Consider the following 12667-nt stretch of genomic DNA (forward strand, 5'->3'; position numbering starts at 1 on the left):
ATACTTATAAGAACATCTTTGTGACCTTAGAATAGGCAAAGATTTCTTAAATATGATACAAAAAGTGTTAATCATAAAGTTACAAATTGATGACCTGGACTAATTTAAAATGAAAAACTTCTGTAAATCACAAGACATTATTAAGAGAAAGAAATGGTAATCTACTGAGTAGTAGAAAACATTCACAATTCATGTACTTAATAAAGGATATGTATCCAGAATATATAAAGAACACCTACAAATGAATAAGAAAGATGGGCAACCTATAGAAGAATGGGTAAAAGACTCAAAGAGACAATTCACAAAAGAGGATATGCAAATGGCCAAAAATATCCAAAAAAGTTTTCAACTGTATTAGTCACTGGAGAAGTGCAAATTAAAACCACAAAAGAGATACCATCACATAATTACTAGAATTGGTCAAATGAAAAAGACAGGAAATGCCATGCATTGGCATGTATGTGGAGTGACATACTTATAATTGCTGGTTAGAATATAAATTGCTATACCCACTTTAGAAAATGTTTGGCACTATTTACTAAATCTGGACATATGCATACTCTATACTTTAGCAATTTCACTAGTTATATACCCAGAAATTCATAATATGTTCACCAAAAGATAATTACCAACATGTTCAGGGCAGCACTATTGGTATTAGGTCTGAACTAGAGACCATCCAAATGCTCATCAATAGAAGAAAGGAGAAAGTTCTGGTATATTCACACGACATAATACGATATAGCAACGAGTTGAACAATCTTCAACTACTTGCAAAGTCTGAATGAATTTATATTGAGTTAAAGAAAGCAAACACTAAAGAGTACATAATTCTTTTCATATAAAGTATAAAAATAGACAAAATTTATCCTGCTGCAAGTCAGGACACTGTTTTCTTTGGCAGTGTTAGTGGCTAGAAGTGAGCACAAGAGAAGCTTCTGGGATTCTGGTGGTGGTAAGTTTCTTGGTCTGAGGGCTGGTTATATGAGTGTGTTAAAGTATATCAAACCATACACTTACACTTCTTTGATATATCTTGAACTTAAAAAGTTTATTTAAAAGGATTACTATGCCTGGATTAAAGACACGAAGGTGGAATATATGCTGGCAGTAATTGTCTTTGCATCATGAGACTGTGAATAGATATTGTCCTTTTGTTCCTATACTTTCGTGAATTTTCAAACCATCTTTAATGAGTTTGTATTAGTTTTATAACACAGAAAAATAAATGAGCTTTAATAAATACATATATAAAAATGTGTATGTGTGAGAGAGAGAGAGAGAGATTTGGCCAGCATGTCAAAATCCTGCAATGAACGAGTGGACCGCACATTTTGATAGCCAGATCTGAGAAGAAGGAGGAAACAACCCTAGGCCAATTGTCTGAAGGCAGCCAATTCAACAAAGTTGATCCTCAGTTTGCCTTTGTGTCTGATAGTGTTCTAGTACCTACTCAGTGGTGTTATTGTCAAACTAAGGGATGACCATATGAAGCACCTAGCTCAGTGCCTGACACATAGTAAGCATTTAATAAATAGTAGCCATTACGATTCTCATAGACAAGACTCCGAGACTTTACTGTTAGTAAATAATGTGTCTAGATCTTTGTTCCTTTCTACTAATATAAAGCTGGTCCTCTGTTAGTTAGTTCTTCCTCAACAACTTGCATTGCTATTTTTTTTACCTCTACTACATCTAACTTTGATTAACAAACATTAAAGTTTGCCTGTGTTTCTGACTTTCCTTCCTTTTTTTTTTCTTCTCCCAGATCCTCACAAAGATCCAGCTTGGTGATCGTGTACTTTCTTTGTTAGGTGGGGCGATGCAGAATCCTTGAATTTCTCTGCTTATCTGAGTTACCTCAGGCCCTTTCGCATTTAGACAAATTAGAAATAAAAACATTTAAACTTAAGATATACATTCAGGTGGAAAAATACCTTATGGTAACCTCATTATATTCCCAGTGTCACTACCTTAATTCAGTCCCTGATTATTTTAAACTTGGACTAACATACAAATCTTCTAACTGGAATAATGTTTCTGAAACACAAATCTGATTATTTTATTCCCTTTGTTTAAAACCTTTCATTGGCTTCCCCTTCCCTCAGGATGAAGAAGGAGGTTCCGTGGCGTGGTCTTCAGGTCTCTTGCTGGGCTTACCTCTGCCTTCCTTTCATCCTCAGGTCCTGCTCTTCCTCTTCCTGTGCTCTTTTCTACAACTTTGTTGAACCACTTAAGGTTCCTCCAGTTTGCCATGTTTCATAAATTGCATCCCCTGCCTGAGATCATTGATCTTCACCATCTGGAAGCTCTAAATTCTTTCGTGCTGAAATACTGTCTTTTCTGTGGAGCCTTCTGTGATTCAGGGGAGATACGATCTCTCTTCATGTTCTCATAGTACTTTATATGTCCCTTTTTTACAGAAGTTGATATTAGTCTGTAATTATGTCTCTATATCTCTGCTTCCCTCCCTATTTTCCGAGCTCCTTGAGGGAAGAATGTCTTATTCATTTTTGTCACTCATTGCCTAATATAGTACGTGACACTGAGTGAGAGTGAATATGTGAGTGAGTTTTAATTTGTTCTTGTTTTTCCAATTGTAGCTTTTTAAATAACTAAAAAGTATAACCAGTAAATTGAGATGCTTGCTATATATTTACATATGTGCAGATACACACACAGAGAGAAAGAGATGGTTACTGCAAATTCCACCTGGGATTTGTCTCTGGCAAAGAACTATTTTGAAGGTATTATTCACAGGGGCCTCAGACATACGGTACTAGTGCCACTCAGTATAGGGTTTATTAGAGTAAAAAACCTAGAAGCAGAAAGAACCAGAGTATATATGATCTCCAAAGCTCTCAGTATCCCACAGAGAGGTGTGTGGGGGCCAGACTTGGTGGTTACATACACAGTGACAAGCTGTCCAGTGGAAGGAGGTCCAGCCCCCATAGTGCAGGATAGGAGCTGGACGTAACATCTGCACCACTGTGTAACATCAGAAGCTCCTTGGCTGGGGTGGAGACCTTATTAGAAAGGGGGTGGGAAGCCTCTGGAGCTCAGGAGCTAGAATCAGTGTGTTTTTCTTCTAAATCAGACCTGGTGAGCCAGCTGACCGCTGTGTTACCAAAATGGAGAAGAAATGAGCCTCCACTGCCATCTCCTCAAATAGTAAAGAAATTAAGGAGAGAAAGATGCCAATAATGCCTTCACTAAAACAATTTTTGCTTTTTGTGTTCCCTTCCAGTTTTTATACACCAATATATATGTAAAGCCCTTTGTACAGTCCTGGCACATAGCAAGCATTGATGACGTGGCAGCTGTCATCACTACTCCTGTAGAAGGGAGAGTTATGCTTTTTTTCCTATCTAGGCCTTTCTACCGTGTCTTTTCAGAAATGTTAGACAATGAGCTTCATTCTTTGATTGTGTTTTTATTTCCCCTCCACAAGAGGATGAATAACTTTCCTGATTGCTGAAATGGAGGAAAACTAGGCCACGTGTGAAACAACAGCTCTAAGGGAGTCTAGGAAATGTAGTCTTTAGCTTTTCAACTTTTATCATCTGTGAGACAGTTTATCAGGAGTTTAGAACAGAGTTGAGTGAGCCAAGCTGTGGTATTTGCCACAGTGCGAAACCCAGGTGAGGTGCTGTTTTTTATTGACACCTAAGCCCCAAATAATTATTTTTTACACAGTTGCACTGATGGCATGCAAACAATTTGACATGATTGTTCCTTTATTAATATACCATCCATTTTTTCTATGTTGTTGTTTTCATAATTAAATTATGATATATGATTTACATTGAATTGATGGTTTATGCATTTCCTAATGTCCAAAAAAACCCATAAAAAACAAACATTTTTTAGCATGTTCAAAGCAGTTTAGAATACTTATGGGCAACTTAACAGCAAACTGGGCAAATTGTAAGGATTGGTTAATATAGCTTAAATGTGTTTCTCTTTTAGAAGTAGGAATAAAATATAAATTTATTTAAGTATCCTCACATGATGTATTCATTATCTATTGCAGCTCTCACATGTTACCATGACCTTAGCAGCTTTAAAACAATGCAGTTGATCATTTTACAGTTCCCGTAGGACAGAAATCTGGCAGGCTTGGTTGAGTCTCACAGGCCAAAACCAAGGTGCCAATAAGGCTGTGTTCTTTTCTGGAAGCTCTGGAAGAGAAGCTGTTTCTATACTCCTTTCTGGTGTCGGCAGAATTCAATTCCTTGTGGTTGTGGGGCTGAGTTTGAGTTCTGCATTACCCTGCTGGCTGTCACCTGAGGGCTGTTCACAGTGCCTAGAGGCTGCCTGCATTCACTGATGTGTGGCTCTCTTCCTCCATCTTCAAAGCCAGCAGTAGGAGTTGAGTTCCCTCGTGCTTCAAAACTCTCCTGCCTCTTCTCCCATGGCCTCTCTCTGACACTCTCTCTCTGACCCCAGCTGGGAAAAGTTCTCTGCTTTAAGAGCTCATATGATTAGGTTAGTCTCACTCAGATAATTCAGGATAATCTCCCCACCTCAAGGTAATGTGTCCTTAATCATATCTGCGAAGTTCGTTTGCCATATAATGATGACATATTCACAGGTTCCAGGGATTAGGATTTGGACATCTTTGGGGGCCCATAGTTCTACCTACCATATATGGCAACTGCTAAGGTGATCTAAAAGAGTGTGTTTGTTCAAGTATTTATGTGTTGATATCCTGGTAATTATTGAGTGATTACATGATTTATTATCTTGGTATTACTTAAATGGTGTCTTAATGAATGATGTAATAAAGACCTGAATAGCCAATCTAAGCTATTGACTAAGTTATCCTATTAGTTGCAAGAAGACTATTGGCATTGAAAGACTAGGCCTTAATTTTTCTTTCATTTAACTGGGACACTTAAAAAATAAGTAGAAGTAGGCAGGCACTAAACCAAGAATTTTATTTTTATAGAACAAATAATACATTTCTGTGACCAAATGTAGATGTTGTCCTTGTCCTTTCTGTTTAAAAGGCTGTTAATGTGTTAGCATTTTCTTCTCATGGAAATCTCTCAGATTAGTAAATGCATAGTTAGAATTTTTGCTGATTGCTTTAAGACTGGCAGGAGGTTCCACATGAAAATCTTTTAAACACGATTAATTATCCACTTGTTTGGATGAAAAGCATGCCTTTTAACATTAAAGGTGGATTGTCTGAATCTTCTACTTTAGTCTGGGTCACAGTAACATCATTCAAATAAATAATTTCTTTTTTGTTTTTTTTGAGACAGTCTCACTCTGTCACCTTGGGTAGAGTGCAGTGATGTTGTCCTAGCTCACTGCAGCCTCAAACTCCTGGGCTCAAGCGATCCTCCTGCCTCAGTCTCCCAAGTAGCTGGGAGTACAGGCACGCATCACGATGCCCGGCTAATTTTCTGTTTTTAGTAGAGACAGGGGTGTCACTTTTGCTCAGGCTGGTCTCGAACTCCTGAGCTGAAGCAATCCTCCTGTCTCGGTCTCCCAGAATACTAGATTTACAGGCATAAACCACTTTGCCTGGCCCTTTATTTCTTAATCATTGTAAATAATGCATACTTTAAAATGTGTTATCAAAGAAGCAAACATGAGTGTCTCATTGTTGGGATATTAGATTGGTAAAAAATAAAGAACCCATCATTTATTTTATAAATATCCTAAAAGGGATTATGTAACTAATACACTGTTAGGATTTTTGCTTTCCTCAGGTTTGGGTTTTTTTTTTTTTTTTTTTTTGCCGGTGATTCAAGGAGGAACATTATGCTAATGTTAATGATGCTTTGTTTCACATTTATCTCATTACCAGCAAAGTTGGATTTTTAAATTTATTGTCTTTGTATCTAATGTCTGATCACTTTAAGCAGTCACATTATCACTCTCTTCTCTGTTCTTATGAAATGCCCTTTTTGTTCTTGCCATTTTGTTATTTTAACATAGGATGAAGTAAGTGTTCCGGGTAGCAGTTCAGCTGACCTATTGCACTGGACCACTGCTACCACCATGAAAGTCCTTTCCAACACCACGACTACCACCAGGGCAGTGCTGCAGGCTGTGAGCGACGGGCAGTGGTGGAAGAAGTCCTTGACTTACCTTCGACCCCTTCAAGTAAGCAATGAATCTTTTCTTAAAAAATCAGTTGTGTGGTTTATATCAATTCATTAGCACTACTTTTCAGTTGTTTTACTGTTCTATTTTTATCTTCTCTAGATTATTAAAATAATCTCTTAAGAAATATAGGCCTCCCATCAGATAGAGAATGAGTAATCTACTTTATAGAATATCATATATTCCTGAGGAGTACTTGGAAAGGACACTAATAGTGAGTCAGGTAAGGCTTAGTTCAAAAATCAGAATTAAAATTTAGTGAGATGAAAAGGAAAGTGATTTTATCAGTGGTCACTTATCTTTGCTGTCTTTCTATAGGCTAGTAGTTGAGCAAAAGTACTAGGAGCCAGCTTGGGGACTCTGAGGAATGAGCCTAGTGTAACAAAGTCTTGTTTCCATTCTGGGTAGGAGAAGTAGTAGGGCGACTGAGTTTGCTTTCTGGGATGTCTTAACCCGTAATTCCCCTGCTGTCTTTTCTGCATTCTCATACCGCAGTCCTTCAGTCTAACACTGGAAAACGAAGAGGAAAAAGAAACATATGCCTGCTTGTCTGTCCACTTAATGCACTGATTGAATATCTCATTCAGTCATTCATTCATTCAGAAAATACTTATTGGGCATTTTCTTTTTCCTTTTTCTAAAATTTTTTTTAGAGACAGGGTTTCCCTTGACACTCCCCTAGGCCGGAGTGCAGTGGTGCAATCATAGTTCACTGTACCCTCAAACTCCTGGGCTCAAGTGATCCTCCCACCTTAGCCTCTCCAGTAGCACACCACCACACCTGGCTAATTTTTAAATTTTTTTTGTAGAGACAAGGTCTTGCTGTGTTGCCCAGGCTGGTCTCAAACTGCCAGCCTCAAGTGATCCTCCTGCCTTGGCCTTCCAGAGTGCTAGGATTGCAGGTGTGAGCTACCATGGCTGGTTATTAGGCATTTTCTGTATGTCATTCTTGTGCTAGTCACTAGAAATAGAGTGGGGATACACTTAAGTCTAATTCCCTTCCCCTGTGGAACTTGTATTTTAGCGAGGGACACACAGAAAACAAAATATTTGTATAATAATGTAGTGGCAGGTGGTAATGAGCACTATGAAGATAAGCAAGATAAATGAATTATGATGGCACTGGGGAAGTAGAGGTCTGATTTAGATAGAGAAGTTAGGTTTCTCAGAAAAGGAATCAGTTTGAACAGAAATACAATTGAGCCAGATAGAACAAGTACAAAGCCCCTGGTGGGGGAACACGCTTGACATCTGCATGGAGCATAAAGGAAGCCGATGTGGTTTGAGCAGAGCGAACAACGGAGAGAATGGTAGGAGAGGAGATCAGAGTGGTGGTGGGGAGCCCATCATTTAAAGCCTTATACAGTTGGTGATAACGACTGTAGATTTTGTTCTCAGTAAGATGGGAAGCTTTTGGAGAATTCAAGCAGTGCAGTTATGTGATCCAGCTTTACTTTTACTAAGATCATTTAACTGCTGTGAGGAGAGCTGTCTGTAGGGAGCAGCAAAGAGACAGGGAGATCGCTAGTCCAGTTCTCCAGGTGAGAGATGGTGGTGGTTTGGACTAGGTAGCCAAAAAGGAAGTGGGAAGTGGTCAGTGGTCGTGCATTTTGGGGGTGCATTTTGTGGACCTTCTGATGATCTGGATGTGGGATATGTGGGAAAGAGGAGACCTAAGGATGATGGTCCAAACAGTTGGGTAAGTGAAGCCACCATTTACTGAGAGGCTTTGTACTTGACTTTCGGGTAAGTCTGTGTATCTCTTATCACTTCAGGTATCACACTGGATTGTGATTATGGCTTTTTTCCTGTCTCACCTGTTGAAATTTTTGAAGCTTTATGTCTAAAGTGTTTAACACTCTGCCTAATATATAATTTTTATTAAATGTAACCTGCAATTTTTATCATCATTTGTGGCAGTAGCTTCATTGTTTCCTTAGAGTATGCTTGGTATAAAGGAAGTGTACAATAAACTTTGGAGGGATGGGTGAATGTCTTTTACTTGGTTCTTCCAGTAAGGAGCTTTACAGTCTATTTGGGGAGAACAAAACATAAATATAATTAACTGTATACTAGAGATCCTAAAGTACTTGCTAATCAGGAATTTGCTGGTGACAAGTCTTAAAGGCCTGAGTGGGAGTGGTAGTTGTGAAGGAGATGGAGATAGTGAAAGGGGCGTAATCACATCATCTTGCTTGGATCTGGCAAGGTTTCAGTAGGTGAGGTCTGAGCTGGGCCTGGAAGGAAAGATGGGATCTAACCAGGCAGTCAGCAGGGACAGGACCCTTCCAGTGAGGGAACGGCGAAGAGGTCAAAAGGGTGCATGACATAGGTCGGTTTGGTTTGGTGGAGAGTTAGTCTTTAATGTTAATTAACATGTAATAACCTAAAATGTTATTCTACATAGTTTAGATTTTAAAGCAGGGCAGCAATATGGATACGATGATGTTTTAGGGTGGTTATTCTAACTGTAGTATAGAAAACTTACCATATTTACAACACTTAACTGCCTTAGTGTTTCTGATTCACTGATGTCAAGTGACCAGGAAATCAAAAGGCAGCGCATGGTGGGCTGAAGTGCTGCTCTTAGACCGTAGCCATTATTCTTACATTCTCTACTGGGTATCTGTGTCGCTCTTGCTTTAGGTCACATTGATCGATTTCTTCTGAAATCAGCCTTTTCTTCCTCTCTCTCTCTTTTCCTCCTCCTCCTCCTTGCTTGCTTTCTTTTTATCCATTGTTCTTTTACTTTGTTTTATTTAGGGGCAAGAATTTGGTGGTGCTTATAAAATTGGAACTATGGCCAATGAAGATCTAGAAAGGCAAGGGTGTCATCCCTTTTACGAATCTGTCATCTCTAATCCCTTTGTTGCTGAGGTAAGGACAGTGTGCCTAAGAAGATAGATTTAATTGTCATGCTTTACATCAAAACAAAATTAAAAAAAGATTTAACTCTCATGCTGTTGTAGACAGTATAAACAAAAACTAAAATTTTCCTGAAAATGTACTTCTTTGTCTTACTCATGTTATTCATTGATTTTATGTGATTTGTTTCATATGTTATGATAGATTATGAGATTAAAGTCTATTTAAAATGTTGCATAAAATAATATGCTTAAATTTTCATTAAATAATTTCATTAAATATTTCATTAAATAATATGCTTAAATATGCTTAAATTATGCTGGTTTTTCAAGTGACCAGAAGACATAAAATCCTTTAATTATGTTTTCTGAGATTATGTTCAAAGAAAAAAACACATCCTACAAAATGGTAAAACTGCTGCTTTTGTCTAGTCTGAAGTGACCTATGACACTTACCAGCACGTCCCAGTGGAAAGCTTTGCGGAAGTTCTCCTGAGAACTGGGAAACTGGCAGAGGCTAAAACTGAAGGCGAAGAAGTATTTCCGACCACAGAAGGTAAGAAAGAAGGTTCTAGTTTCTTGATAGTGTGTAACTCATATTAGGAGAACAATAACTAAGAATGTGTGAATGAACGAGAGTTAGGAGAAAGAAATTTTTTAGTAATTTTGAATTGCTTAACTTGACTCCATAATTCGTTCATTTATCCATTCATGTATTCATTTGTTTAAAGCATTTGTTGAGAACCTACTTTTTTTCTAGACATTTGTTTATATTGAGGATTTAAAAGGTTAAATAAAATGTAATTCCTATCATTAAGTTGCTAATTATATGAAGTGATTCTCATAGTGAATGGTATAAAGTGCTCAATAAATATTTGTTTCCTGGTTTTATGCTTAATGGAAGGTCAATGTATATTTGATACTCAGAATTTTTCTAGATGGTGGCATATCTTCCCGGGTAGTATTTTTTGAAAAGACAGAAATTTGTACTTCTTTTCTCTTTAGCCTCCGTACTTCCTTCCAAGGTTCTGTGGTAGTTTCCTTGACTATATTTGTTCAGTTCCCTCTCTGCTCTGCCATCCTTCCCGAATACCTCATGATTCAAAGGCTGCTGGAATTCCAGCTGTCTTGTCTATATTCTGTGCATCAGTGAGGAGGAAAGGGGATGAAAAAAAGCCGTTTTCTTGGACGTCCTATCCACAGTTCACTCTTACATGTTACTGGCCACATCTAACTGCCAATAAGCCTGGACAGTCCCTCTTTTAACTGAGCACATTGCTGCATGGAGTAAAATTTGGGAAAATGTTTACAGGGAATACGACTGCTACTTCCCCCCAAACCTGATAGTATAATGTATTTTTAGATAATTCTTTTCTTTCAATCAACGTTTATATGCAGTGGGAAGAGGAGAGGCAGATACGACTTCCCTATCCGCTGTGCAGGTCCCTTGAGTACTGAAGATTTTTACTGAGTATATCATTTTTCCTTCACTCTGAGATGCATGTTTTTCTACCTCTTATCATTCTCTAATCAGGTATATTTCACAATTACGGATATGTTTCTTTTTTTCACCAAAAAATTATTACATTCATGGCAGTTGAAATTTAACATACATGGAGAGTGTAGTCATATTACTCTTCCCCTGTTTAATTATTCTTTATTATTTTTTGCTTTTCTTTTCTTGTTATTGTCTTAAATCAGTTGCCCATGGATTAAATATGATTGATTATCAAGGTAGTTTGTACAGATAGAATGTGAGACCTTAAGAAAATATTGGGTTGGATGTGGGCGTGTCACATATTGATTGTCACATTAATGGACTGAAGTAATAACTGGTATGTTTACATATATTGGCTTATACACTTTTGCAATATTTTTATTAATTATTTAGTTTTAAAAACACAGGCATACCTCATTTTATTGTGCTTTGCAGATATTGTGTGTGTGTGTGTGTGTGTGTGTGTGTGTTTTAAATACAAATTGAAGATTTGTGGCAACGCTGCATCAAGCAAGTCTATCGGCATGTGCTCACTTCATGTCTCTATGTCACATTTTGTAGTTCTCACAACATCTCAAACTTGTTTTATTATTATTATATCCATTATGATGATCTGCATTCGGTGATCTTTGATGTTACTATTGTGATTGTTTTGGGATGGCATGAACCATGCCCACATAAGACAGTGAACTTAATTGATAAATGTTGTGTGTGTTCTGACTGCTCCACCAACCAGCCATTCCCTCTCTCTCTCCCCCCGCCTCCCCCAGGCCTTCCTTTCCCCGAGACACAAGAGTATTGAAATTAGACTAATTAATAACCCTATAATGGTCTCCAAGTGTTCAAGTGACAGGGAGACTTACACATCTCTCACTTTACATCAAAAGCTAGAAACAATTAAGCTTAGTGAAGAAGGCATGTCAAAAACTGAGATAGGCTGAAAGCTTGACTTCTTGCACCAAACAGTTAGCCAAGTTATGAATGTACATGAAAAGTTCTTGAAGGAAATTAAAAGCGCTACTCCAGTGAACACACGAATGATAAGAAAATGGAATAGCCTTATTGCTGATATGGAGAAAGTTTCAGCGGTCTGTATAGAAAATCAAACCAGTCACAACATTCCCTGAAGCCAAAGCCTAATTCAGAGCAAGGTCCTAACTCTCTTCAAGTCTGTTAAGGCTGAGAGATATGAGGAAGTTGCAGAAGAAGAGCTGAAAGCTAGCAGAGGTTGGTTCATGTGGTTTAAGGAAAGAAGCCATCTCCATAAGATAAAAGTACAAGGTGAAGCAGCAAGTGCTGATGTAGAAGCTGCAGCACATTATCCAGAGTATCTAGCTAAGATCACTGATGAAGGTGGTGACTCCATGAAATAGCAGATTTTCAATGGAGACAAAACAGCGTTATATTAGAAGACAATGCCATCTAGGATTTTCATAGCGAGAGAGAAGTCAATGCCTGGCTTCAAAGGACATGCTAACTCTCTTGTCAGGGGCCAGTGCAGCTGGTGAGTTTAAGTTGAAGCCAATGCTCATTTACCATTCTGAAACTCCTAGGACCCTTAAGAATTATGCCAGATCTACTCTGCTTATGTTCTGTAAGTGGTACAACTAAGCCTGGATGACAGCACATCTGTTTACAGCATAGTTTACTGAATATTTTAAGCCCACTGTTGAGACTTACTGCTCAGAAAAAGATTACTTTCAAAATATTACTGCTCACTGACACTGTACTTAGTCCTCTATAAGCTCAAATGGAAATGTACAAGGAGATTGATGTTGTTTTCATGTCTGCTAACATAGCATCCATTCTATAGCTCATGAATCAAGGAGTAATTTTGACTTTCAAGTCTTATTTAAGAAATATATTCCATAAGACTATAGCTGTCACAGGTAGCGATTGCTCTGATGGATCTTGGGAAAGTAAATTGAAAACCTTCTGGACAGGATTCACTATTCTAGATGCCATTGAGAATGTTAACTAAACCAAAAAAAAAAAAAGAAAAAATAATTAGGTTTATACTTTGGAAAAAGGAGAGTTTTATTTCTCATAAAGGGTAGCAGCCTGTTGGGCTGAAAAGCAGAGCCCCAGCCAGAAGTCAGCACACATGCTTCAAAGGACAGACAAAGGAATAAGATTTTATATGAGTAGGGTGGTCAAATATACGTATTTAACAAGCTATAGGAGG

At 37.9% G+C, this 12667-nt stretch overlaps 1 protein-coding gene across 3 annotated transcripts in view; it reads left to right on the forward strand.

The window, feature by feature from the left end:
• Positions 1-12667, forward strand: part of NBAS (NBAS subunit of NRZ tethering complex) — a 325219-nt gene that overhangs the window by 179742 nt on the left and 132810 nt on the right. For all 3 annotated transcript variants that reach the window (XR_011236168.1, XM_069494000.1, XM_069493999.1), the window contains exons 36-38: positions 5953-6120; positions 8884-8997; positions 9417-9540. Coding sequence is in view for 2 of the 3 variants with exons in the window: in XM_069494000.1 (XP_069350101.1) it covers positions 5953-6120; positions 8884-8997; positions 9417-9540 (406 nt within the window). In the remaining variant the exon portion in view is untranslated. The remainder of the gene's footprint in view (positions 1-5952; positions 6121-8883; positions 8998-9416; positions 9541-12667) is intronic.

Source organism: Eulemur rufifrons, chromosome 19 (assembly GCF_041146395.1).
Source record: "Eulemur rufifrons isolate Redbay chromosome 19, OSU_ERuf_1, whole genome shotgun sequence".
Lineage (NCBI taxonomy): Eukaryota > Metazoa > Chordata > Mammalia > Primates > Lemuridae > Eulemur > Eulemur rufifrons.